At 47.1% G+C, this 27,497-nt stretch overlaps 3 protein-coding genes and 1 long non-coding RNA gene across 5 annotated transcripts; 3 read left to right on the plus strand and 1 right to left on the minus strand.

Annotated features, from left to right (window-relative positions):
• Positions 1–47: 47 nt before the first annotated feature.
• Positions 48–11,227, plus strand: ALG1 (ALG1 chitobiosyldiphosphodolichol beta-mannosyltransferase). Of its 2 annotated transcripts, none has more exons than XM_063343362.1 (13): positions 48–288; positions 409–486; positions 956–1,059; positions 1,564–1,712; positions 2,334–2,423; positions 3,085–3,195; positions 4,134–4,255; positions 4,913–4,951; positions 5,535–5,594; positions 6,368–6,478; positions 7,492–7,606; positions 9,477–9,552; positions 9,899–11,227. In XM_063343362.1, exons 1-13 carry the CDS (start codon positions 66–68, stop codon positions 10,031–10,033), a joined length of 1,413 nt encoding a protein of 470 aa, XP_063199432.1. In that variant the 5' UTR covers positions 48–65; the 3' UTR covers positions 10,034–11,227. The 2 variants fall into 2 exon arrangements, with proteins under 2 accessions (XP_063199432.1, XP_063199433.1); XM_063343363.1 differs by having other exon boundaries at positions 153–288; positions 416–486.
• An 81-nt stretch (positions 11,228–11,308) lies between these two features.
• On the plus strand, positions 11,309–13,643 carry LOC134519340 (uncharacterized). Its single transcript, XR_010072191.1, has 3 exons — positions 11,309–12,046; positions 12,187–12,259; positions 13,505–13,643. It is a non-coding gene; the product is annotated as an uncharacterized LOC134519340 (long non-coding RNA).
• On the minus strand, positions 12,349–18,330 carry EEF2KMT (eukaryotic elongation factor 2 lysine methyltransferase). Its single transcript, XM_063343364.1, has 8 exons — positions 18,122–18,330; positions 17,953–18,015; positions 17,221–17,301; positions 16,887–16,988; positions 16,571–16,704; positions 15,042–15,361; positions 13,566–13,715; positions 12,349–12,868 (listed from the first exon to the last, which is right to left on the minus strand). Exons 1-8 carry the CDS (start codon positions 18,197–18,199, stop codon positions 12,768–12,770), a joined length of 1,029 nt encoding a protein of 342 aa, XP_063199434.1. The 5' UTR covers positions 18,200–18,330; the 3' UTR covers positions 12,349–12,767.
• A 17-nt stretch (positions 18,331–18,347) lies between these two features.
• NDUFB6 (NADH:ubiquinone oxidoreductase subunit B6) lies at positions 18,348–22,113 on the plus strand. Its single transcript, XM_063343365.1, has 4 exons — positions 18,348–18,613; positions 18,692–18,784; positions 20,415–20,459; positions 21,958–22,113. Exons 1-4 carry the CDS (start codon positions 18,350–18,352, stop codon positions 22,024–22,026), a joined length of 471 nt encoding a protein of 156 aa, XP_063199435.1. The 5' UTR covers positions 18,348–18,349; the 3' UTR covers positions 22,027–22,113.
• Positions 22,114–27,497: the final 5,384 nt, after the last annotated feature.

Consider the following 27,497-nt stretch of genomic DNA (forward strand, 5'->3'; position numbering starts at 1 on the left):
GGTCCCCTCAGAGCGCGGCGCCGCCAGGGGGCGCCCCGCCTCCTTCCCGCCGCCGGCCCCACAAGATGGCGGCGGCCGGCGCGGCGCTGGCCCTGGCCCTGGGACTGGCCCTGGCCGCGGCGGTGCTGGCGACCGTGCTGCGGCGGCGGCGGGCGACGGCAGCGGGTGACGGCGGCGGACGGGTGTGCGTGGCGGTGTTGGGCGACCTGGGCCGCAGCCCGCGAATGCAGTACCACGCGCTCTCGCTGGCCCGGCACGGACGCGGCGTCGACCTGCTGGGCTACCTCCGTGAGTGAGGGCGGGCGGCTCCTTCCCCACCCTCAGAGGGGACGGCGAGCCCGGTTCGAGCGGCGGCGGGGGTCGGGGCCGGGGGGGTCGCTTCTCTGACGAGTCTCTCCCTTCTGGCAGAGAGCAGGCCGCACGGCGACGTGCTGCGGAGCGGGGAGATACGGCTGGTGCCCGTGGCGGAGCTGCGGGGGCTGCGAGGTGGGTGCCCGTGTGCGGGGTAGGGCGAGGGAAAAAGGGGAAACGGGATATATGTGGAAAAAATAAACAACCCGAAGGGGGTTCGGGCCTCCTTGCCGCGGGGGACGGTGCTCCGGAGGGGTGTGCTGGCTCAGCATCCTCGGTGCCTGCTTTAAACACTTCCCGATGTAGTATCAGAGCACATAAATGCAGTTATGATGCAGGCTGAAACAGAGAGTTTTGAAAAATTTAATTTTTTTTTTTTTTACCTTCCGTGTATGTATATCCATATCTTCCCCCCCTTTCTTTCTATTGCAAAACACAGAGTGCGTTTTTGTAGGAATTGTGACATGTTTGCTAAAACTGGGTTTCCCTTTTTGCGATGTACTGTTATTTCAAACCTTTCTCTGCAGAGCTGGCTGGTCCTGGATGAGGCCCACGCTTCTGGGGAGCTGTAACATTCATACCAGGTCTTTCTGTTGTTTTGCAGTTGGTCCGAAGCTTTTCCAGTATGTCGTAAAAGTCATTGTGCAGGCAATACAATTACTGTACACGATGCTAAAGATAGATAAGCCATCCTATATTCTTCTTCAGGTATGTTTTGTGTTGGAACTAATATTAATAAAAATAAATAGTACTACATGACAGGGCATTTGTAGCAGTCTCAGACATTGTTGTAATTATTTGAGAACTATAAATGGCCTAATCAATGGTGTAAACCTATATCAAACTATTTATTTGGCTCTGAACTTGTTTGTTTTTTTTCTGTTATCAACTTATGTTTGTTCTTCCTCTTAATTATTGAGCTTTTGAACTTCATTGGCCTGGATAGTAGTAAAGGATAAATCCTAACAGAAATGCTAGTGTGTTTATTGTAGGGGAATATCGATCCTGATCCAACAGTAAAATTTGAAGTGCCTACCAATCATAGGACAAACTGTCAGTTCTATAGCTGGTGGAAACAGAATTGTCTTTGTTCATTAAGGGCCTTTAAAGCGATGTAATTTTAATCATTTGATTTTCTTTTTTGATAGCTGGTAGTGTTTGTCACTTGATCACAGTCTTATGCTATTTTTATTTTTTGTATTTATTGAACAGAATCCTCCAGGCTTACCTGCTATAGCTGTTGCCTGGGTAGCATGTCTTTTCTGGAGAAGCAAACTGATAATTGATTGGCACAACTATGGATATACTATAATGAGCCTGAATCATGGAAAAAATCACCCGCTAGTACAAATTGCAAAATGGTTTGTGTAGTAATTTCTTCTTGTTTTTATAAATCATGTCGCTTTACAGAATTCTGAAGAATGGAAACTAGTGTGGAGAATATGATCAGCGAAGGGCTTTTTCCGTGAAGGAATTCTGGATTTTGCTGTGTTAAACTGCTTTCTATTTCAGAAAGCGCATTCTGTAAAACGCCTTAGTTATACACGTAGGAAGGCGATTGATGAAGTAGGCAGGTTGCTTTTATGTGCATATGCAAATTCTAGTCTTTATTAGAATGACTTTTTATGTACTGGGGTTTTTTATTCGCTAATGGCGCTTTGCACTCCAGCTCATCTTTAGAGGTCTGTTTCTTGCTGTATCTAATTGGTTACCTATAGGTAGAGGTTTTAAAGGCTTTTGAGTGTGCTGTTCTTAGGTCTTAGAGGATAAGGGAGTTGTGCTGTATCCCTTCTCATACAGTGATATTGCTTCAGTATAAGGAGTCAATCAATAACTGATAATTAAATTTCAGCTACAGGGGGTGGTTGGGTTTCATTCGATTTTGTTTGGTTTTTAATTAGCATGGGCGCTGGTGGGCAGTTGTTGTTTGGCTAATGCAATTGCCTGCCTGTGGTTTCTAACTAAGATTTAATTTTTGTCAGGTATGAAAAGCTTTTTGGGCGTTTGTCTGACTATAACTTGTGTGTTACTAATGCAATGAAAGAAGATCTGTGGGTGAATTGCAACATAAAGTAAGTCACATACCTCTGACAAATTAGTATGTGTGTGTGTGAAATAAAATGAAAAATGATGATTCTGGATTCAGAGGAGTCTTACAAAAGCAACTTTCCTGAGCCCATCCATCACCACTGAAACACGTTAGCTCAGTTTTTTAAATGAGCTAGTGGAGTGTGGGCATTCAATAATTTTCATTACCCTTCATAATTAACACCCCGCTGACTAGAAGGTGACAGTCCAGGTGTTCTGGAAGTTTGCGGCCAAGCTGCCTATAGAATCGGAATGGGGCAGACATCGCAGTGGTTTTTAACAATTAATCTGCTCTGCAGATTGTTCTTTTGCAGTTGGAGGGCTTTAAAATCAAAGTTGCTCAGGAACAGTTATGAAGTAAGTTCAGAAATCAGGACAATGATGTCTGCGGTGTTTACAGTTGCATTACACCCCTTGAATATTCACACAAGAAAGGGGTTCTTTGTTAGAGGATTGATATGTCCACCTTGGGTATTCCAGCAAACTTCAGGAATACAGAAAGTTGTAAGAGTCAAAAAATTAATTATTTTGCCGTATTGATTTACTTAATTACTTTCTGCATTACATTGTCGTAGCCTGTAACAGTACCATACACATTTTGTTACCTCTATTTTTTATTTAACTTGTGAATTTATTTCATTACAGGGCAGTAACGCTGTATGACAAGCCAGCTTCTTATTTTAAGGAAACACCATTAGAACTTCAGCATCGTTTGTACATGAAACTTGCCAAAGACTATGAGCCTTTTAAACCACGGTATGTGTAAGTAAAGCATGCAGTTATGGTGCTTATTTGAACGACATAAAGTTATTGCACTTAGTTACCAGAAATACTTTTGCATGGGGTCACAAGTTACTGAACATCAGCAGGCAGGGTGGTCCCTGTGTGCTCTCAGCCAGCAGCTGATGCTGTGGAAGCTTTCACGGTCGCTAGGAGAGGCCAGAATGAGTGAAATCATTGAACTGGGCTAACGCAGTGATTGGTGTGTGAACTAACAGAAGTGTTTTATCTTTAAAGGAGTTGGCGTAAGTACTGAGGCAATCTGTAATAGAATATCTCCAGGGTGCAACTCAGCAGTTGTCTAGTTCCCGTTGGAACTAGATGACAGTGGTTGGATGCTTCGTTAATAGCATCCCTTCGTTTCACTTACTGCGGAAAGCTATCAAGATTTTGGTCTGTGTTAAGCATTCCTCTCTGTCTATGTGCAGGATGTCTCCTGCAGTAGATAGCTTTGGCAGGGTGTTACTTTGTCAAAGTAATGCTTGAAAAAGAAATGAAGGCCATACTGTGCAGCAGTTTCTTTTCCGAAATGTCCACCATAGAATTATAGGTTTTGAGGTTAATTGAATGAATGTACTGTTGGCCTCCATGCCCTACTCTATGTTTCAGACAGAGCTGGAAAGAGAGGCTATTTTCTCAACTTATTCAGGAAAACACTTTGTTAGAAGGTGGAATTGTGCCGGTAGCAGTAGTGTCACTAGGCTCTTGGTAGCAATAAGAAAGATGAAAAATGGTCTCTCTTGTGATCGGGTATCTCTGCCGCTCAGTACTGTAATGTCTGTGTTTCTAGAGAAGTTGAGCAGCAAATCTGAAACAAAGTGTTTGGAAATTCATGCCAGTTAAGCATAGTATTTCCTTCTGTGTTTGTTGTCTGTGTTTGTGTAGTTCGTACTCAGAAAATTCTGTTTCCGTAGTACAGAGGCTGTCAGTTCGAATGCTCAGAGGTCTGCCTTTACTGAAATGGATGAAAAAAATGGACACGTGATAAAAACCAGAGGACGGCCGGCTCTTCTGATCAGCAGCACAAGCTGGACAGGTTTGGAAACAAATTGTTTTATTTTTAATAATTAACCTCTGCTTAACAAAAGATAAAACGGGGGCTGTTTATACTTCCTCACTCCTGACATGCTATGGAGGCATGCTTACATCATCAGTGGCAGAGTTACTTTTTTCCTTCATTTGGCTGGAAGAATTTAAAGACGAGTTATATATGATAGGGTGGTTAAAAAGGAACAACTTTTAAAGTTGTATTTTAATTATAGAGATCCAGTCTAGAGGCTCAGCTTCAAGAATGATAAAAGAGATTTCCTGCTTCTTTTTTTAACTTTAATTCTAGGCATACTATCTCGCGTGGTGGTGTAAAATAGACAGGGCAGTATAAAACAGGGCAATTTCCACTTAATTCTGTAGCTTTAGAAACTAGACATTTTTAACTTGGTAGCTTTGAGGATGTGCAGTACTTCTGGCTTGTTTGTCTGCCATGTCGCCAGTAAGGGGGGCAAATAAGTGCTGTGTGGGGTTAGAGACTTTTATTTATGAAAATAGTTACAGGGGATTTTTAATGGGAAAGCATGGTCCAGACTTAAATCATGTAGGTGAAGGTGAAGAAAATCTTGATTGTTGTTATTGGAAGACTATAATTCATTATAAATGGTAGAAATATGAATGTCCCTAATGAAGCTTTCTCTTTCAGAGGATGAAGACTTTTCAGTCCTTCTAAAAGCTTTAGAAGGTAGGTATGAAGGAATTTGTCTCCCCTATTCAAAGGGGAATGGTTGTATTCTGAACGGTTATGAAGGGTTTTGCTAAAGAGCAGTGCTTCCATACTGAAGTGACAGTGCAGGTGTCTGATTAATTAGCAGTGGTTTAAGAGTAGTAGATGAAATGCAGAAGTGCAACATCTTGATTCAATTAGAGTAGTTGTCAGGGAGAACTCTAGTTCTAACTAGCTTGTAAATCTCATTTCTATTTTCTGAGCTATTACATATACTCTGTAGGCATCTGATAACAGGAAAGGAGGGAATACGCGTTGTCTTATGTTGTAGACTTTGCAGCTGCTAAATTGATATATTGAAACAGCTGATACAGTGTAGTAGAACAAATGCTTCATGAATAGAGCATTTTAAACAGACGAGAATTTATTTCTATAGAAGTCTGTCAATTTTAACTTTGCTAAATTTACTACTATTTTACTAGGTGTATGCTTGTAAAGAAATTATGTGAAGTAGGAAGCTAAATGATTAATACACTGCGACTGTTCTTAAACCAAGCATCTGTATATTTGTCAACTCTAAATGGTTTTTTGTCTTCTCCAGATTATGAGCGCTATATCAATGAAGGAGCAAAGCTTCCATCTTTAGTATGTGTGATAACAGGTAATAGTTTTTTTGCGTTAGAATTCTTTCAGTGCTGATACAGAAGACTTCATTTTCACTTTTGTTTTATGCTGACTCTTCTGTTGGTGGTGATGAGAGAGGAGGGACTGTTGTCTTTATGTCTGGTTATAAGAGCAGTGATTTAGAGTTGGACTCTCACAGCCATATAATTATGGCACATAAAGAGGAGAAGCTCTCGGCCTGCCTGTGTAGTACAGCTGTGCGTTACTCCCATGTTCTAAAAAATGTAAGCTCAACGTTGAGATGCTGCAGCAAAAAAACCTTAAAATCTGATCTTTGGAGTGTTAAGCAGAAAGGTTTTTATGTAGTGCTGGAAAAGAGGACCTACCCATTCAAACAAGATTTTGCCAAAAAGTTGTGTAGGCAGAATTAGTGCTGTTTGGTTAACTTGCTCATTAAGAGCAAACTACAACTTAGTGTGATTTTTTTTTTTTTTTTTTTTCTTTTGAAGGGCCGACTGTGCTGATGAAATTTGTCGTTATTTCTTGGGTTATCTTGGCTGTAGACAAAAGGCAGGTGAAGACTGTGGGATGTTGATGGCAGGCTCTTTTGAATACTGGGTAAACAAGATGACTAGGTTCACATTGCTTTCAAGGGGACTTCAGTCTTTTATGTGTCTTTATGTAGATTGTGCGTGGTATCTTTTTTGATGTACCTGATGCAGCAGGAGTTTGTCAGCCGTACAGTAGGATGCACAGACTATTTGCAGTCATCTTGATAAAAAAGACTATACCTCTTCCTGTTTTAAACAGGTAAAGGACCTCTGAAAGACTACTACAATGGACTGATAAATAAACTGCACTTTAAGCATATCCAGATCTGTACGCCATGGCTTGAAGCTGAGGATTACCCTCTTTTGCTTGGTAAATAATGGATTATGAAATAGGCTTGAGAATGTGTGAAAAACAACTTATTAAAGCTGGAGAGAGCTGTTACGGATTTTGCACAGGAGCTAGTAGAATATAGTAAGCGAATTAAGTTGCTGGTTAGTGACGGTATACATGTATATTGTTCATGGTTTCCACTCATGCCAGCAAAATTGCTAAATTTCCCTAACTAGAATTTTTCACTGTTATCCCAAGGAGTCAGCATAGTTATCTGTGTTGCTGTTTTAGCCTGTTTTTTGTACTCTTCGTTTCTTCTGACTGTGCTGAAAAAAAGCGTGCCTGTGCATGTTCCAGTTTACCTTCAGGGTCACTTCAGCAAATGAAATCATCAAGTTTTTTGTCTGAGCAACCAAGAGTGGCTGAAATTCTAAATTAATATGTCCTTGGAATAGTATTCCCTCAGCATGTTCATTGTATTAGCATAACGTGTGAGTAAGCTTAATAAAGTAGTAAAATACATATTCAACTGGATCTGCATTCTGCAGGGTTAGAGTCCGCCAATTTATATGGCTGCAAAACACTGTGTTTATTTGGTACTTTTAAAGTAATGAATATAATGTCTATAAAATCACACTGTAATTTCTCTGTTGTGAAATCACTTAACTGGAAGAGGTCGCTAGTGAGCCACACAGCATATCCTGTCTGAATTGTGGTGGAGTTTTTTTCCTGTGCACTTACCCATTCTTAGCAGAGGAAGAGGCAGAAAGGCTGTTTTTAAGATATGTGAAATTTTAAAATTGCCTTCAATTTCCTATGCGCTCATCTGGTATGTTTCTAAAGCTTGACTAATTTTAGTCACAAAATACATTGCGCTGCTGTTTTTTTTCCCCCCTGAGTGCTTGAAATTGAGTCAGTCTGGATGGTGTTGAAAATAGCTTGTTTTTAGCTTGGGCTACCCAAAGTAGTACATAAATAGAAAGGTTTACAGTAAGACTAGAAGAGCTGCTGTCAGAGAATTCAGCTTCTTGTCTCTTTTGTTTGCTTTTCAGGCTCAGCAGACCTGGGGGTGTGTCTCCATAAATCATCCAGTGGTTTGGATTTACCCATGAAGGTGGTAGATATGTTTGGCTGTTGTTTACCTGTGTGTGCAATATATTTTGATTGGTAAGAGCTTGCTTTTTCTGATACAGTTTAAGGGGGTCATATAAAACAGTATTCTTACAAAGCAAGAGTTTAACAGCTTCTCCATGTATCAAATGAGATTCCAGTATTATGCCATAATAACTTTTTTTTTTAATTCAGTCAGATAACTTAGAAATCAAGGTTGTTTTACTTGAGGTCAGTTAAAAAATTAACACTAGTTTCTACGAAGTTGGGAGCGTTTAATGCAACCAATTGCCTTAAAAACCCACCCTGTAATCCTTTATTTCCATATATTCAATGTAAAGAAAGCTTCCTTCTGCATGGAGATGCCTGTGTTCTGGCAAGGGGTGAGTGTATGTATAGTCAGCCTTACATTTTACAGTCCTTTGGGGAAACGGTAGCTTTTATAAGTAACATTATTTGTGAAGATCTCATGAACTAGATCGTGGACAGATCTTCCTTGCAGGTTAATTCTAACGTAGATCATTGCCCTGATTTTTAATGTCCAGATGAGTGGCACTGTGGAGGTTGATGCTGGCTGGACACCAGGTGCCCATCAAAGCTGCTCTATCGCTCCCCCATCTCAGCAGGACAGGGGAGAGAAAAGTATAACGAAAGGCTCATGGGTTGAGATAAAGACAGGGAGAGATCATTCACCAATTACCGTCATGGGCAAAACAGACCTGACTCGGGGAAATTAATTTAATTTATTACCAATCAAATCAGAGTAGAATAATGAGAAATAAAAGCAAATCTTAAAACATCTTCCCTCCACCCCTCCCTTCCCCTTGGGCTCAGCTTCGCTCCTGATTTCTCCACCTCCTCCCCGACAGTGGCACAGGGGGCCGGGGAATGGGGGTTGTGGTCAGTTCATCGCACATTGTCTCAGCTGCTCCTTCCCCCTCAGGGGGAGGACTCCTCACACTCTTGCCCTGCTCCAGTGTGGGGTGCCTCCCACGGAAGACAGTTCTCCACAAACTTCTCCAACATGAGTCCTTTGCATGGGCTGCAGTTCTTCACAAACTGCTTGATCATGGGCCCTTGTCACGGGGTCCAGTCCTTCGGGAACGGACTGTTCCAGCGTGGGTCCCCCACAGACTCACAAGTCTTGCCAGCAAAGCTGCTCCAGGTGTGGGCTCTTCTCTCCATGGGGCCACAGCCTTCTTCGGGCAGCCCTCTGCTCTGGTGTGGGGTCGTCCACGGGCTGCAGGTGGATCTCTGCTCTGCCATGGACCTCCATGGGCTGCAGGGGGAGAGCCTGCCTCACCATAGTCTTCCCACAGGCTGCAGGAGAATCCCTGCTCCGGTGCGTGGAGCACCTCCATCCCCTCCTGCTTCACTGACCTTGGTGTCTGCAGGGTTGCTGCTGTCATGTATTCTTACTTCTCTCTCCGGCTGCAATTGCTGTTGCACAGTTTGTTTTTTTCCCCTTCTTAAATACATTATCCCAGAGGCGCTGCCACTGTCACTGATGGGCTCAGCCTTGGCCAGCAGTGAGTCCGTCTGGGAGCCAGCTGGCATTGGCTCTGTCAGACATGGAGGAAGGTTCTAGCAGCTTCTCACGGAAGCCACCCCTGCAGCCCTCCCCTGCTACCAAAACCTGGCCACATAAACCTAATACAGGCACGAAGACAGAATGAGGGCCCTTTTGTACTCTAATGGTAGATTTTGATAGTCTGACATAGAAGGGAGAAACAATCTTTAAAACGTTTAAAGCTGCCCCCTTCATTGCATTTTGTCCGATAGGAAGCTGATATCTAGACATCCAGGATCATAATGTTACAGATATCCCAGCACGGTCTCTTCACATGTCACTGTGCAACTTTTTAAATGTGTATGTGCCACTCGCTGCTTTTTGTCTCACGTTGTCTTCTGTGCCTTTTGTTCACAGTTTACATGAACTTGTGAAACACGATGAGAATGGCCTGATATTCAGGGACTCGAATGAACTTGCAGAACAACTAAAGGTAAAAGCTTGACTGATTTTTTTTTATTTTTTTTTTTCCCCAGTAGCTATAACCACAAAGGTGCTGCCACAGGTGCCTATCATCTCCGCATTTTGCACTCTCAGAAGATACTGCTTTGCCTGGTGAACGTTATTGGCCTCAATTCTATTTGAATACGAATCTGAAGCTGGCAAGAGCACTTTAAATATTGTCATCGTTCACTATTTATAGGGCCAGGCCAAAGAGCGCTCTCTTACTGCAACATTGTACTTGGGGGTTAGTGTTGGGGAGGCTAGAATGAGCCTAAAACGTAATATGATGGTATTTTTCTGGTTTGTTTTTTTTTTTTCCTTTTTTTAACTTACAGATGCTTTTCCTGGGATTTCCTACACTGGAAGGCAAACTTCACAGCTTCAGAAAAAACCTCCGTGCATCCAAGCAACTGCGCTGGGACGAGAGTTGGGACCAGACTGTTCTTCCTTTGCTTGGACAGAATGAATGACTTTTTGTGGGGGAGGACGGTGTCAAAAAAGCTAACACATTCCTGGAGCTGCATAGATTTGATAAACAGTGAATAAACACTTTCTATTGGCTATAATTGCAGTTTTGAACTACTTTGTCTTGAAACAAGTGTTGGGACACGCCTCTTCCTTTACAATTTGAGCTTCTCGTGTGCGTAAGAACAGTGCTGAAGGTGCAGCCGAGGCTGTTCGTTGTGTTCCAGCAGTGTAAGTCTTGAGGGAAGGCGTGGTTCCTGCGCTGAAGAGCTTGAGCCGTGCCCAGCGGACTGCCTGTCCTTCCTTAGCACTTGGGATGGATCGTCAGAAAGTGGGAGGGAGGTTTAGTTAATCAGGAGTAAAATCTGTTACCTGTGCTGCTTAAAGGTCACTTTTTGGTGAAGATACTTGAATACCTATATAAACTATTACCAGGAGTGCTGCTCTACAGTAAGCGCTTCAGTAGGTGATTTGGGCTTGTCTTCTCACAATCGGGAGACGCCTTTTATTTGCATTGTTTTATTTGAACTGAGGATACAGTGGGGGGTTTTATTTTTTCAACCAGTTAATATTCTTGGCTAGTCTTCCCTAGATGCGTGCTGAATATCCTCTGGTATGATTTTAGCGAGACAGAACCGTTTCATTTCAAAGTTGTTTTTCTTTCTACAGTGTGTGCAAGAATGTGAAAGCACAGCCACAGGTATGTGACATTTTATTGAATACTTAAAGGAAAATAGGCATTTCCATGAGCGTTGTCCTTGTACACTGAAGTGAATACACCCATTTACCTTGATAAAGGACATAAAATTTATCCCTTTTTGAACAGCTGAATAGAAAAGGGAAAAATAAAACCAAAACATTTTATTAAAGTGCGTATGACTTAATAAAAGGGCATTTTGCTTTCCGAGTGCTCACTCAGGTATACCCTTCAGCTTTTTGTTGTTAATACCGGTATTCGTATGCAGACCTAATGCTTACAAGATGCTTTTTTCATCACCTTTTTGATCATAAAAAAGATGTCAGTCATTTAAGGAATAAACGTGCTTGGTTTTATCATGTGGTTACTGCTCTTCAGAGTTCTTAGTTCGGTGGTGGTAGGTGATTACAGTGGGTTCTGCACCAGCGTTTTTAAAGCCGCTTACTGAGTAATCATTTAATATCTGCTTTTGTCAAGCTAAACAGCCATTTGCTCATCTTGCCTCTCCCCTCCTGCCACCGTGGTTACGGTAGGCACTCTCTTGTGAAAAAAGATTGGTGACAGTGATTTGGTTCTGCTGGTGGAAAGGTGAAAATAAGAGTCCACGTTGCTTACTGCAGGAGTTTGGCAATTTCACTACTTTATTGACTGAAGAATGATCCATAAAGATTTAATTGCTGGTTTGTTGGTGTTTGGGTTTTTTTCCCTGCTGTTTTCAAACAAAATCCTGTCCAGTAGTTTGGCCATTCCCCTTTGGCTATTGACGTGCACATGGAGGTAAATTAGGCACTTCTCTAATTAAACAGTAATGCTGAAAGCTTTAGAGAGGTTTCTTCTTCCTATAATAGAATTTTTTAGATCAGAAATGAGCCATCTGTACAGAACTTCTGAGTGACTTGAAGAATTTTGTGTAAGGGGAGATGAAGGAGCTCCTGTTTGGGATGCTGGCATGTGTTTACTCAATAAATCGTACCTTTGAATTCTTACTTCTCAGCAAGAGGTAGCAAAAACCCGGGGTGGGGTTACTTCTCTATTTCCAATTTAATCCTAGCAGGCATGGCCTCCTTCAGCTTGACGAGTAAGACAATTCTTCATTTCAAGTTATCTATCGTCCGTTTTCTCTCCATTATTACAGGAGTGGGATAAAGTATTTGTTCACTTTCTTCTAAGTAGCTTTTAAAACAAGTTACAGAAAAGGAAGTCAGGGGAAGGAGCAGCACATTTGATTTTCTGCTTCAGGACCACGACTGTCCAACAGGAAAATCATTAACGGATTATGGGAAGCTTCAAAGAAGGCAATTCAGTTCTTCCTCCCGGCAGTGTACGTAGAGCATTGCTACAGAGTACAATTGTTTTTGCGTTTTCTGGCCAGTCTGGGGGGATGAGTTCTAAACAGCTAGCTGTGAAATTCACTTTGTGATGGAAATGGAAATCAAATTCTGATTTTTGTCATTGCTGCAGACTAAAGATGCACCTGATTTACAGCAGAGACTATTACCTCCTCTTACTTGAGACACTATCTACTACATTCATGGTAGGTATTACTCATTTTTAAGATGACCCTTACTGGAAGTATGCAAGTATATACAGACAAGTATAAAAACCAGAGTAGACAATTACAGCTGGTTTTAATATTAAAAAATATTTATTGCTATGAAACATTGTCTTGCTCCCTTGTCAGTGTGAGATACTCATCTTGTGATCCTGCAGATGTGTCTCCATTATTTACAAATCAAAACACAGTTGAAAAAAACAAACAAAACAGTTCAATTCTGTTGTCTTCTACAGAATCAAAGTGCCATACAATTAGGGCTTTTTTATTTTCTATTGCTTGAGGTTCACAGACACTTTTTGGGGCAGCAGCTTGCTTCCATGCATGCTGACAGTTACAGGAAGAAGCGTAACTCGCTTTGACAGTCTGTGCTTATAGTTGTATCCTCGGTGCCTCTCATGTACGTTTCCAGAATTCAAGATGATCTTGTTGCAAGGATGACATGGCTCCTGTTGGTCTGAAAATTCTAATTATGTCATATTTGCCAAGTCTATATAAACAGCTGTAGAATAGTTACGTTTGGCTGCACGTCATAGAGAAAAATACTCTTGCTGTGGGCTGGAATAATCCGCCATCCGACCCCAACTTTATCTGTAAAGAGAAACATGGGGAATCGTATTTCTGCTTAATAAAAGGAAGGACAAAAGATGCATGTCAAGCTCTGTAAGAAGAGATCTTTAGCATGCTGTTAAAGCAAGCTACAGGCAAATGCTTATCAGTATGTATTTTAAAAAACTAACAGTAATGCTTCTGCTATGCATTCAGCATAATTTTGTGAATTAACTAATTGCTGTAGACGATTGCTGTACAGCTGGTAGACAGCAGGAGACAGGCTTCTGAAGAGTGTATGAAGAAGAAATCCAAAATCCCTCCCTATTTTATTTAATCTCTCGATGGTTTTGTTAACCCTTAAAGAACAGATAAGATAAAGGTTTTAGGCTGCATCTCGAGTGTTATCGCTGTGACAGCGCAGCACAGATGGCTTCTTTAAGCTTAACCCTGTTTTGGTTTCCTATTGCCACCACGCTTGCAATTCTTCTCAAGCTGGCACGAACAGATGTGAGCTGTGATAGACAGGATGGAGCTACATTCCAATCTCCTGACCAAATCCACGTGGAAAAGGTCTGCTTTTGGGCAGATCGCTCTTAAATCCAGCTCTAGGATAAAAAAAGTCTCACTATTGGACAACACCCATCACCAAAAAATGCTCCTGTTCATCTTTTCTAGGGATTAATTAATGGGGAAAGAGGCCAAAACTACTGATACACTTGATGAAAAAGGCACCTACCGAGTTCAGCCTGGAACAGGTGATACGTGTCTGGATTACGAACGGTGACAGCAATGTAGACCTCAGGAGCTTTTCTGGCCACTCTGCAAGCGGCGAGTTTTTGTAGCATACCAATAAGGGCTAAAATTATCTCTGGATCATATACCACGTCTGCACAAAAAGGAAAACATTCAGTGTTTATTAAGAACTGAGCAAAGAGCAGAATGAGAACTACAAAACAAAAATATCAAATTCGCGTCTCGCAGGAGAATATGATTTTCGTAGTCAGGGGTTAAGAATTCCCAAGAAGAGATCTTGGAAAATGCCTCTACTTTACGTGCTACGTGAAGCTGCCCTTGTCTCTACTATCAGCCCAAAATTGCTAAAAGTCGGTGCTCCTTTTTGTAAATGGATTGCCTGATAGTTTATTTAAGCCCATCCTAAGGGAGACAGCAAAAACATTGAGCGTTGGTACTCTGTTGTGACTGTCCTTGGCAGAACGAAATGGCATTGTTCAAAATCTGTATTTTAGAGGCTGATTGCGAAAGACTTGAACTGCAGCAGAGCAGAAACAGCACTGAAAGCTAAAACTGACCATTAAGGGGTACAAAATGTCAGCTTTTTACTAATTAGCACCGTGATTCGGAGATGTGTCAGCCTCCTGCTCGGGACTGATGTTCAAGAGGAGGTTGTTTACGCCACAGAGATGTCGAGGCGCGCGCGCGTACCGCTGACAGACAGACTGGTTGCTCTTCATGCAACGTTACCAGTAACACCAAATAGTAGAGATATTTATAAATCCCCTTCTGTTTTGAATTGCTTTTCCTTCCCGAGTCCCGCTTGGGACGGTTTGTGCATTCTCTGAGCGCTATAGTTGGCATTAGGTAACATACAGTGGCTTCATTTTACAGAATTTGCATATATAATGCATCATGGGATACCTTTGATGGCAAAGACAGTATATTTTGTCATTTTTTCCCCCTGAATCCTTAGTATTTTTTCTTTTGCAAAGCCCCAGATCAGGGAGTAAAATCCTGTAAGCTACAGCTAAGAAATTTTACTATTGCTAGATTTTCCATTATTAGATTTTTTTTTTATAAACTCCCTCTAAATTTATATATAGGCAAGTTCCAAAAAATATTTGTTTGTGGAGGTTTTTTTTAAAAAATATGTTGTCCCTCAAGAGAATGCCAAAATTGCCTGTTATTATTGATGAGGTTCTTCAAAGTGAGAGATTTATCGTTGTCATCTGTTTCTGAATTTAAAAGAAAAAATGCAGAAGGGAAAAATAATTTGCTTTTTGGCATTATGTACGCAGCTGCTGAGTATTGGAAAAAGACGTAACGGCGAAATGAACTGGGAGAAGATCTGTCGCTTCCAGTGACGGTAACTGGAGTAGGGCTGAGCGAGTCCCACACACAAATACCTCTGCGTCTCTCTCTCTGCCCTGCTCGTTCCCACGTGACAGCGCACACTGAGGCATGATCAGAAAAATACCTGCCGCAATGACGACGTCAGGTTGAAGATCCAAGAGCTGTTTTTCTGTAACCGAGCCCCAGTCCAGTTCTGCAACAATGAGTCTGGGGTTTAGTTTTGGGTTTTGGTAATTCGTTGCTTCTTCCTCCTGGCCCTGGGGCTCTGTTTGGATATGACGGGTCTTTCCGGGCTCCAAGACGAAGCCATTCAAATGGATGTTTTCCGCCAGCTGCTGGAGAACAGCGGGGTGGCAGTCGCTGAATACATACGCCTTGGGATGGCAGGTTTTACAGATTGCAATTCCGGTGAAGCCAATCCCACTGCCCAGTTCCAAGACCGTCCTGAATGGTAATGGAGTAAAAGGAGGACTTACTAGGACTCTAAACTGAGTTAGGAAATCAAAACATTCTAAGTATATCTAAAGGTAAAATTAGTTACAGATTATTTCAATAACTTTTAAGTAAACCACCTACAATCAAATCTTTCTTTCAAATAACTGGGAGAGTTGAACACTGAAGATGGAATTGTAAGCATAAAAATGAATTACTTTTAAATATTGCTTTTGTGTATGGTACAAAGCATTTCCACCACAGGGATGAGATGCATTCCCACCTGCTTTTAGACCTCTACAGCATGGTTGTCCCCACCTAAACTGGTTGCCCAGTTCTTTTCATAGTCGGTGGAGAGAAACTGAGGCTTCAGCAGCACCGTTCCTTTCCTGGTGAGGTGGATATTTTAAATGAACTTAGCTGAATCTTTCCTCAGAAGTGCTTCTTCCTCTCGACTGCTTACACGCAAAGGCAAGAGGATGAGCTCAGATGTGCACACCTGCATGTCGATCATCTAAAGTCAGGTGAGGTGAATCCCATCATAGAATGGGTTGGAAGGGACCCTGAAGACCATCTCGTTCCATCTCGTGGGACACCTCCCACCAGACCGGGTTGCTCCAAGCCCCCTCCAACCTGGCCTTGAACACCTCCAGGGATGGGGCAGCCACAGCTTCTCTGGGCAACCTGGGACAGGGGCTCACCACCCTCCCTTACAGCCAAGAATTTCTTCCTCAGATCTCATCTCAGTCTCCCCTCTTCCACTTTAAAGCCATTGCCCCTCGTCCCATGGCTGCCCTTCCTGATCCAGAGTCCCTCCCCAGCTTTTCTGGAGCCCCTTTAGGGACTGGAAGGGGCTCCAAGGTCTCCCCGGAGCCTTCTCTTCTCCAGGCTGAACCCCCCCAGCTCTCTCAGCCTGTCCTCACAGCAGAGGGGCTCCAGCCCTCCCAGCATCTCCGGGGCCCAAGTCATGGAGCGAAGCGCAGTGGTTAAAGTCACTGGCTAGATGGTGCGGTAGCTAAGATTTAAGAGCTTCCTTTGCAGAGCAGGTCAGACTGCCTGGTGTAATGGTTTTGATCTTAAAACCTGTCTTAAAATAACTACAAGGTTAGTCATTTCACTTACTTGGGGGGGTAAATGTATATTACGAAGTTACAGTTGTGTAGCTCGCTCACAATTTGAAAATATCTTTCCCCATCCCTCTACCTGTGCCGCTGTCGTTACCTGTCCCTGAAAGCGCTGTTGTTCTCTATCGCCCATTGAGCCAGCTGAAGCGCAGCATCCCAGGTGATGAGCCCCGTGGTTCCTCCAGAAACGATGGCCACGCTCTCGGAAAGGGTGATGGGCTCTCCCGAGGGCTGGAGAGGACGCAGAAGACAAGAGAGAGACAGGTCAGCACGGACAACGGGGTTTACAGTTTATAATCACCTGGAAAAAGGTAGGACGCACTTTGGTTTTCTGGGGGGTTGCCTTTAACGCCGATTATTGCTTAGTTCAGATGATTAAAAGTGACTTATAACGATGCAGTGTTAGTTCTTACCAGCAAGTAGCTTTTGTAAGAGCGAGTGGATTCTTCTTCGTTTAAAATATCTGCCAGTGCGTCGTAGAGCTCATCCAGGGGTTCAGCTGCCGTAGCTTCATGCTGCGCGAGAGCGAGCGGGGCAGGTTCGGTACCAAATCCCCGTCAAACACAAATCGTACACACATTATGTCCCACTTCAATACATCCTTGGCTGTAATATTTTTACACTGAATGCTCTTTTTTTGCTAGTACAAATAATTCAGCTTGGCCCACAATGAAAAACCTGGCCATGTTTTCAAGAGGGGGGGAAAAAAAAAAAAAGTTGCAAGCAAGATGAAAAGTTAAGCACTACCTTTTTGATGAGTTCGGTTAGAAAAGATCTCCTGTACTTGGTGGAAGGGGGGTATTTTGCACACAGCGGGTGGCGAACGGTCTAAAACAAGAACAAGGAGTGAAACCAGTTACCGCGTGAGGATTTTATGGAAGGCAGAGAGGCGTTAATTGGCGCCGTGTGTCACGAAACGCATTGCGACTCATCCTGCAGCTAAAAGAAGCGATGCTGAGCCAGAAAATAAAATCTAGTGATTTCTGACGGGTTTGTTATTTTACAGCTCTATGGCAGCAAACACATTTTTTCACTTTTCAGCAAGTAAATAGCAAAACCGCATGGAAAAAGAGTCCGGTTTAGCGCTATTTTGCTTTTCCCTCCTCTCTCTCTTCTTTTCGGTTTGCAGCCTTATTTGCAATTTCCCATCCCCGTGCAAAGGGGAAGCCCCGGGAGGGCTCACTGGGATCAACTGGGATCGACCGGGATCACCCCCGGCATCGCCGCCTCCTTGCCCCTTGGAGCAGGAGCAGGGCTGACTCGCTGTGTGGCATGAAAGAGCACCTGGGGCTTGATTTCAAGGCAAAGAACAGGTAAATAACAGGACGCGAAGGAAATCTGCTGTTCTGCTCGAGCACACTGGAAAGCTGTGACACGGGGTCACTTATCTTTGTAATTATGAGCAAAACCAATTGCTTAAGGTAGGCGAGGTGGTGGTCCCAGGCTGCTGCCACACCACCACGCCATCCCCCCCCTTACCTTGTGTAGAATATCCAGGAGCAGGGAGGAATCCGGTGAAATCCGTAGGTTTTGTTCCAGTTCCTAAAAAAAAAAAAAAAAAAAAAAAAAAAAAAAGTGAAATAAAGCTGAGGCTTCCTCAGACCTGAGGGCGGCCGCCTGCTCCCTGCCGGGCCGTACCACATCGTACCGGCCAGGGGAAGGAGCGGAGCTGCCGGGCCGCCAGGAAGCGGCGCTGGAAGCGGGTCGCCAGCCCCGGCTGGGCCATGGCCCCGCGGGTCGAGCGTCCCCGGCCTGGTGGCCACCCCGCGGAGGGGCGGGCGGGGGCTCGAACCCGCGAGCCTCCCGTTGACAGCGCGTTGCGCTGCCGGCAGTACCCACAGGCCTCCTCTGCCCAGCCCGCGCAGGGTGATGACGCATGCGGACGTCACTGCCGCGTGCGGCGGCGAAGGACAGGGCGCCCGCGGGCCGCAGTGGGAGCGGGTCCGGGCCCGGCGGCGCCATGAGCGGCTACAGCGAGGACGAGCGGCTGCGGCTGCAGCAGCTCCGCGCCCTGCGGCGGCGCTGGCTGCGGGACCAGGAGCTGAGCGAGCGGGAGCCCGTCCTGCCGCGGCGGCAGCTGGGGCCCGTGGCCGCCTTCTGGGAGCGCTTCCTGCAGCCCGGGGGGCTCTGGCGGCAGCAGGTGAGGGGGGGACCGGGGGGAAGCGCACGGCCCCGGCCCCCCCAGGCCTGACGCGCCTCCCCGTGTACCCCCCCGCAGGTGTTCAAGGCCTATGAGACCGGCGGCTTCGTCTTTACGCGGGTCCTTGTCCCCGCCTGGATCATCCTCTACTGCCTCAAGTACCACGTCATGGTGCGTGCGGCCTCGGGGGGGCAGCGGGGGGTCACGGGAAGGGGAGGAAATCGGGGGTTAAAAAGCCCTCTCGTAGAGGGGGCGCTGACTCCACAAGTAGTCGCCCGCGGGGTTGTCTTCTTCAGGAAGAAATCCTTGGCTGTGGGGGTGGTGAGCCCCTGTCCCAGGTTGCCCAGAGAAGCTGTGGCTGCCCCATCCCTGGAGGGGTTCAAGGGCAGGTTGGAGGGGGCTTGGAGCAACCTGGTGTGGTGGGAGGTGTCCCTGCCCAGGGCAGGGGGTGGCACTGGGTGATCTTTAAGGTCCCTTCCAACCCAGACCATTCCATGGTTCTGTGAACATGCTGGTTATGCATCTGCTGGTGGCTTCACACTGCCTAGTCACTGCTTCTTGGGTGGCACAAGCATAGATATTATTCGTGATGTTTTCTGGCAGAAACCAGAAGTTCTTTACACTGAGGGTGGTTTGACACTGGCCCAGGTTGCCCAGAGAGGTGGTGGAGGCCCCATCCCTGGAGACATTCAAGGCCAGGCTTGATGAGACTCTGAGCAGCCTGATCTCGTTGAAGATGTCCCTGCTGACTGCAGGGGGGTTGGACTAGATGGCCTTTAGAGGTCCCTTCCAACCCACCAGATTCTGTATTTCTATATTTCTATTCTATATTAACCAGCTTTGGCTGTGCTGCCTCCCGTGAGCCAGAAAGCTGTGTCTTAATTGTTGCTTTCCTGGAGGAAGGGTGACCCTGGGGATAACCAAGCTGCAGTGGCAGCTGGTGTGGGGAAGGGGAATGGCCAATAGAATCATAGAATTGCTGAGGTTGGAAGGGACCTTTAAGATCATCAAGTCCAACCATTAACCCACCCTGACAAAAACCACTTCTAAACCATGTCCCTCAGTGCCACATCTACCCTTTTTTTAAACACCTCCAGGGATGGTGAATCCACCACCTCCCTGGGCAGCCTTTTCCAATGTTTAATAACACTTTCAGTGAAAAAATGTTTCCTAATATCCAATCTAAACCTCCCCTGACATAACTTGAACCCATTTCCTCTTGTCCTATCACTTGTCACCAGGGAGAAGAGGTCAGCCCCCATCTCTCTACAACCTCCTTTCAGGTAGTTGTAGAGGCTGATAAGGTCTCCCCTCAGCCTCCTCTTTTCCAGGCTAAACCTCCCCAGCTCCCTCAGTCGTTCCTCATAAGGTTTGTCCTCCAGACCCCTCACCAGCTTTGTAGCCCTTCTCTGGACACGCTCCAACACCTCAATGTCCTTCTTGTAGTGAGAGGCCCAAAACTGAACTCAGTACATGAGGTGGGGCCTCACCAGTGCCGAGTACAGGGGGATGATCGCTTCCCTAGTCTGGCTCACCACACTATTCCTGATACAGGCTAGTATACGCTGACCACGGGACAGACCTTCCACTGCTACAGCCTTGTCTGGCTTGGGAGGTGTAATTTTATTAGCCTCAGGTGTTTCTTTAACTGGTGGGAAGAACCCGGCCCAGTGAGCCTGGTACTCAGTAGAGTTGTGTTTTAGAATTGTTTTCCCCATTTTGGAACTCCTTTGTACTTCATCTGTGTAACACTCCTTTTTCTTTACCCCATCCCTTTCTTCTCTCCCCCCCTGCCTTTCAGAAAACGCCGCACGGTGTTGTTATGTCAAATCCACGGATATTCCCAGTAAGTCTATTAATACTTGTTTTGTCTTCCAGCTCGGTAAAGCAGGCAGAAAAAAGGGGTGACTTGGAGCGAAGCGTGGGTTTGTGCAGTAGCTGTGCAGGGAGAATTTCTAGAAGGATGAGCTTGGCACCGTGGGCAGGCTGCCCTGGAAAAGCACAGTTACAGTATTTTTGAGCAGTTTTCTTATCATCCTTAGAGCAGATAGTCCCTGTTTTGGGGGTACCTCCCTCTAGAGAAGCAAAGTTTTGAGTACCGGGCTGACAGCACTGCCCATCCTGGGTGGAAAAGGCAAACGTTTCCCTTACGGGATCTCCGGAAGTGACTGGAGCAGGTTCCTGCTGTGGAGAAGTGCACACAGACTGCTCGGGGAAGCTTTCCCATTTGGTTCTCGCTTGGCTCCTTGTGCCCAATTTCACGGGGAGCTGAAGCGCTGGGTCCCTCGCGGCGTGCAGTGCTGGTGGAAGCTGTGGCTGCACGCTCCCGCTCCCCCGGAAAGGGGCAAGCCCAGCTGCGCGCCCGTCATGGCTTCGCTAAGGACAGGGTGAAGGCAGGCGTTAATTACTGCGCGTCTTCGCAAAGGGGTTTGGGTGTTCGGTGCCTCTGGGAAAGCATGGAAGGACAGGAGCAGGGGTTGTCAGGAGTTGGGAGGAGTTTGGCGCTGAGCGTTGTCAGTTCTGGCCACATGAGCTTGATCCCCGGTGTCCCTGAAGCTCTCCCACAGCCAGGTGTCCCCAAAGAGACAGAGTTATGCCACCCCCAGCTCGAGCTTTGGTTTGTGAAGTGGAGGGTGTCAGATTGTTTGGTCTTTACTGGTTTTTGGGCTGCTCCGAGCCGTTACTCGTTGCTTGGTATAGCAAGTCGGTGGGCAAATACTCTCCTAGAAGTTCAGCTCTGCTGTTTCTACCAGTTGCACATTTTTTTGCATAACAAAACTGTACTTTTATCTAAAATAAAATTATAAAGAGTTCCATCCCTAACAACCGCGTAGCAACGTACTGAAGGCCAAACTCCGCATCTCTGACGTCAGCCTAATTACTCGGTCCAGTTAGGCCAGCTCAGTAGGCCAAGACAGCGCCTGAAGCTGTAACACACAGCAGTTGGGCATCAGACTGATTTTTTTTTTTTTTTGAGGGATTACGTAGCTCGTCACGGGCTGCAGGCCGTGGGTTTGGAGACTCGCTTAAAGCTGTGCTGAAGGTGCAGCGCTGCAAGTCCGATATATGTTTTTAAAACAATATGGTCTCTTAAACGTTCGGCTGCTGTTCTGCAGCCGAGAAGAAAAGGGTAAAGCAAGCACAGATTTTGGATAATTTGGCTGTGGTGATGTTTCAGCATCCTGGGAAATGTTGAGCGAATGAGAGCGTTCGGAGTAATAAGATTATTTTTTTTTTTTTAATCGGGAAGTGGGGACAGTTCCAGCTTAATTGAAGGACTGTGCTGTGTGAAGGGAGAGTCTGGGTGTAGGGGAACACGCTCACCATCTCTCTCATTCCATCAGGGGGACAGAATTTTAGAGACGGGAGAAATTATTCCACCCCTGAAAGAAGAACCCGGTGAGCACCACTGATGGCTAAAAGCTGATTTCCTCCTTCGGCGCACAAGGCGAGAACTGCGAACTGCTTTCTCTCTTCTATAAAGGAGTCTTTATTCTGCATCGCCTCGGCTTTTCTGTCGTTTACTTTCTCCATAGTTCCCATTATGCCAGTTGCTACTCACATGGGAGTTTCTTTTGCCTTCAGTGAGCATTGTTGGTGGTATTAATGGTGATTACTGGTGCTCTCCGACTCCCCTTCCTCAACGTTTTACCTGGCCTGACAGGATCTGGCAGCGGGACAATGTGGGCCCCATAGCAGTAACGGGAGAGATGCTCCAGATCCCCGGGGATGGTGGAACAGTCTGCTCAAAGGAAGGGCGTCATGGCGAGCTCCCGCACAGCGGCTGTCCTCTTCCAGTCATGCAGACCCTTTTCTACCCACCAGTTCTGGCAGAGACCTCCAGTGAAAATTAAGGGGGATGGCCTGTGTCATCCCACTTCTCTGCCAAGACAGGGTAGCAGAAGTGGCACTGCTGCCAAAAATTCCTTGTTGTTTGCCCTTTAGCACTTCCTTCTCTGCCCTTTCCGAGTTGGAGTCTTCCTGCCCCACGTAACCAGGGTGCTTTGTACTGGGGAAAACTGGCCTCTTGACGAGCAGGGAGTCGATGATCCTTATGGATCCCTTCCAAGTCCAGATACTCTATGATTCTGAGTATTTTGGTGGCTACTTTGGGGATCGAAAGGGTTAAACCAGCAATCCAAAGGGTAACCTGAGGCACATAAGGGGAGGGGCTGGGATGGAAGCCCCTCATGGAACCATGTGTGACCAGTATAATCGGTTTTTGGGATGTCAAGGTGCCTGGCAGGAGCCCCTCTGCTGTCTGTTGGGGGGCAGCCGCGGCAGGGACTCGCACCAGCAGGGCCACGGCCAGCACAGGGGTGAAAACTCCCCTGCAGGTGAAGGTGATCAGGGAGGCCATGGACCCCGCATTGAGCACCCACGCTCAGCCCGCAGCCCCCAGGTGCCTGCTGGGCCCGGGTGCCCCCCAGGCCCTCACCAGGTCCGCCTCTGTCTCTTTCCTCGGGTAAGAGGCAGCTCAGGGTGGGACGGCCGGTGGGGAATAAAGTGGAGGGGCAGCTCTGGGCTGTGAGAAGGCAATGGGATCCTCCTGGTCATCACTGGGGGGCTCTGGAGGGGGACACTGGGGAAGCTCAAGGGTCCCTGGGGGAGCTGGAGAGTCGGCGGGAGCTGTTGGGGGGCAGTAGAAAGTCGAGGGGGAGACTGGGGAGTCGATGGGGGCTATTGAGGGTTATCAGGGGGCAATGGGGCTAGTAGAGGGGTTGTGGGGGCCACAGGAGGACTGAGACCTGCGCTTGCTTCCCACCACCATGGGGGTCCCTGCCCCATGGCCATGGGGGTCCCTGTTACTACCTCTGCCCTACGGTGTGTCAGTCCCTCCAGCGCAGAGATCCCCCGGAGCGCTCCTCCCCCAAAACTACGGCACCCCGAAGCGAAGCTTTGCCTGCACCAACTTGCTGCTGCTCAGCCTGGCCGACCGCGACGCCAACGCCGACAGGGATGCTGCCCCTGGCCCCCGCCACCGCACGCCTTGCCCCAAGGATAAGGCCGAGCCCACCGCCCCCCCCCCGGTGAGTGAGTGACCACTGGGGGCACTCCCAACCCCGCTAATGGGAGACTGGCCGTGGTACCCCACATCTCCAAGGTCCCCCTGCAGGACATCTGCAATGCTTGTGAGGAACTGGGGACTACGACACCTCCTGCGGACACCCCACACCCATGGGGATACCCCCAGGGCTCCCAGATTCCCCCAAGGAAGCCCTGACGCTTCTCCCTCCTCCTCTAGTGAGCGTTCTGTCACCTCCCACTCCCAGGAAAGACTGGGGGGATAAGTGACTTCAGATTCGTAAGTTCCCAACAGCGCGGACTAAGGTGAGATAAATCTCCAGGTCCGTATAGAAACATTTATTAGCTTCCCAAAATGGTTAGTATAGGTCTCAACAAGTCCACGGTAATTGGTGAGGTGTATAACAAATGATGGCAAAGGGTGAGGTGTGCGTCATGTTACTTAACAGCAGGTGTAGGACAACTTATGGCAAGTGGTACTTAAGGTCGTTACTTCACAACTCCAAGAGAAAAGACAAACCGAGGGACAGAGAAAGGAAAAGACAGAGATAAAGAGATCACCGGTCCTGGTTCCAGCGTCTTTTTCAGGGAATCTTCCCAGGCATAATCTTCTTCTCTCTTGGAAAAATCTTCCCAGGTACGGTCTTCTCTCTTGAGAAGAATCTTCCCAAGCACTATCTTCTTCTCTTTCTTCTTGATTCCCCCCTAGGGGCACTTATTTTCCCCTTTTACGTTTGCTGAATTAGCACGGTCCGCCCCCCTTGCCGAGGACAGCCTCGTCTGAGGTTTCTCCCTTCTCCCAGGTGACGTGTAGCATGATTTGGGTGGAGAGACGAGTGCCGTAGTCATACGTGTTTACCATGATCTCTGTAATCTTCATTAGCATATGCAGGGTGTGCAGTTTCATATGCATTTCGTGGAGAATGAAGCAAAGGTCACTCATCGGACACAATGGCCTCGAGAACTGAGAACTAGCGAGCTCGCCACACGAGTGGCAGAACTATCCTGTCTTGACAAGACAGCTCTCCCACACTTTCAGGCGCCAGAAGGGTGAGCCTTATCAGTTCTTTGAAGGCCGGGCCTGCATTATTTATTTCCTTGCGAGCGTTTGAGGCATTCCATTGAGGGCTTGGAGGGCCTCCTGCCCCTCCGCAGGGAATTTACAGGCTGTCTCTTACAGGTTCCCATGGGACTGTAGGGAACCCGTAATACCCCCAGAGTCCCATGGACATCCCCACACCCCTAGAGCCACCCCTGATGCCCCACGTCCCTACGATGTGGGTCCCAGGTGGCTGTTCTAGGCCACAGACTCAGTCCCATGTGTGGGAGTCCATGAGGCCATGTGTGGGTCAGCTTGTGGGGCCCCAGGCTCGCCTGTGGGTTTTAGAGCAGATAACGCTCCCTGAGTAGGGGGAACGGAGACCTCTCCCTCAGGTGGGGAGGGGTTTGAGTGTCAGGAGCCCACCAAAAAAAGACTAAGCAGAGAACACGGAACGTGTCCTGGCGCCGTTACGGCAGGTGCGTCCATCGCCCCGTCTCGCCCGTCCTGCTGAAGGCGATGGCTTGTGGCACGCAGCGAGCAGGAGGGCCGGCTGGCCGCTGGGAGACACCGTGCTGCTGACGGCCGATGTGCTCCTCAAATACAGCGTGGCTGCTGCCCCGGGAGCTCTGCACCTCAGTTACACCTCTGCAGTTCTTTGAGTCTTATTTCCCTCTTGCACTCAACATGGGTGATTCATTATCATAGAATCATAGAACGTGTTGGGTTGGAAGGGACCTCTAAAGGCCATCTAGTCCAACCCCCCTGCAGTGAGCAGGGACACCTTCAACTAGATCAGGTTGCTCAGAGCCTCATCAAACCTGGCCTTGGATGTCTCCAGGGATGGGGCCTCCACCACCTCATTATCTTGACAATGGAATCGAGTCTTTTGGGTTCCCTTAAATCCGTGTTTTACACACACACGTACACCATGTACATGCAGGAGTACATCTTCTATCCAACTTTCTTTTGAGATACCTACTTGCTGAAAAGATATCACTCTGATCAGGGATAGATACACATATACGTGTTATTTATTTAGCCAGGAGTTACATTTCTTTGCACCCATCTTGTTGCAAAAAGCCTTCCATTACAACAGCTCAAGGACACATGGAGGAAGACCTCCTCCCAAAGAGGTGATGGACCCTATGCCCAGCCCTTTGGAGAGCCATCAGGACCTCCTTGTTCCTCAGCTGCAAAGGAGAGGGTTGAGGGTTGAGAAAAGAGTCACTTGCTGGTCCCAAGCTGGGGTAAACTGGAGGCTGAGCAGGAGGTAAATGCTTGTTAAAAGCTTGGTGTCTCGGGAAACAAGGACAGGGAGATCCTCGGGTGGTTGAACACAGTAGCCCTTCCTCTCTTTCTCCCCTGCTGCGCCTTGAGCAGGAGCTGCTGGTTCTGGCACTGGCTGCAAGAAGTTGGCCAAGAAGCCTCCCTGTGCGTCCCCTGGTCCTCGTCGACCCTGGGCGTGCCATCCTTCATGCTTGGCGAGCTGGGTCTGCACCAGGCCAGCTCCCAGTTGCTCCCACCCCCGGGGGGTATCCCGTTGCGTACCAGCTCAACGTCAGAGCCAGCCGAGCTCGCTTACCAGAGGAGGAGACGCTGAGGGTATGGAGCTATCTCAGCACCCACCTCTGTCTACGATGACATACAGTAGAACCTGTGAGGATTCACGTGACATTTGCTTGTTGGATCCTGACTGCGCAAGTCCATGGGGCCGGACAGGCTGCGGCCTGGGGCACTGGGAGAACTGGCTGATGCTCTTGCAGAGCTGCTCTCCATCAGGTTTGAAAAGTCATGGAGAACGGAGGAGAGCCTTTGTGACAGGAAAGCTGGGGAGGGACTCTGGATCAGGGAGGGGAGCCATGGGACGAGGGGGACCGGTTTTACACTGCAAGAGGGGAGACTGAGATGAGATCTGAGGAAGAAATTCTTGGCTGTGAGGGTGGTGAGCCCCTGTCCCAGGTTGCCCAGAGAAACTGTGGCTGCCCCATCCCTGGAGGTGTTCAAGGGCAGGTTGGACGGGGCTTGGAGCAACCTGGTGTGGTGGGAGGTGTCCCTGCCCAGGGCAGGGGGTGGAACTAGATGATCTTTAAGGTCCCTTCCAACCCAAACTATTCTGTGATTCTATGACTGGAGGAAAGCCAAGTTTTGCACCGTCATCAAAAAAGGCTCAGGATGACCCAGGCAGCTACAGGCCAGCCATCTTCGCTTCAGGCCCCAGGAAAAAACATGGAATGAGTCCTTGTGGAAGGCATGGCAGGTGGAAGAGAAGGTGGGGAACGGTCAGCATGGAGTTATAGTGCCTGAAAAATGTGATTGCTTTCTGTGACAAGATGACGAGGTTTGATCAGGGCAGAGGAGGATGACGTTCACCTTGCCTTCAGCGAGGCTGTCAGTGCTACTAAGGCATTCCTTTCCAGGAACGCAGCTCTCTGGAATATTGATGTGCCGGCCGAATGTTTGATTCTCTTTATAATCAATGACAGAAACAGGAACTTACCTGGAATAACTGGAATCCTCCGTCTTTCTCCGTTGCTCAGGGATGAAGACGTGATGGACAGTGCAATTTGCATGCCTCAGTCTCTACATCTGAAATTCGGTGATGTCAATCCCAGTTCATGTGACTTCCTAACAGAGCACGCTGGCATTCATCCAGTACTTGACATCGCTTTGTAGCTGGGCAAAGTGTTTTATACGTTTATTCTCCAAATACAGAGGGCCAAGCTGCTAATGTGATTTCAGCCAGGAACGCTGTGCCAGAAGAGCTGGATGTCAGCAGCTGGGTTTTTGTACCGTGTAGATACGATGCTGGAACCCTGC

This window comes from Chroicocephalus ridibundus, chromosome 8 (assembly GCF_963924245.1).
Source record: "Chroicocephalus ridibundus chromosome 8, bChrRid1.1, whole genome shotgun sequence".
Taxonomy (NCBI): Eukaryota; Metazoa; Chordata; class Aves; order Charadriiformes; family Laridae; genus Chroicocephalus; species Chroicocephalus ridibundus.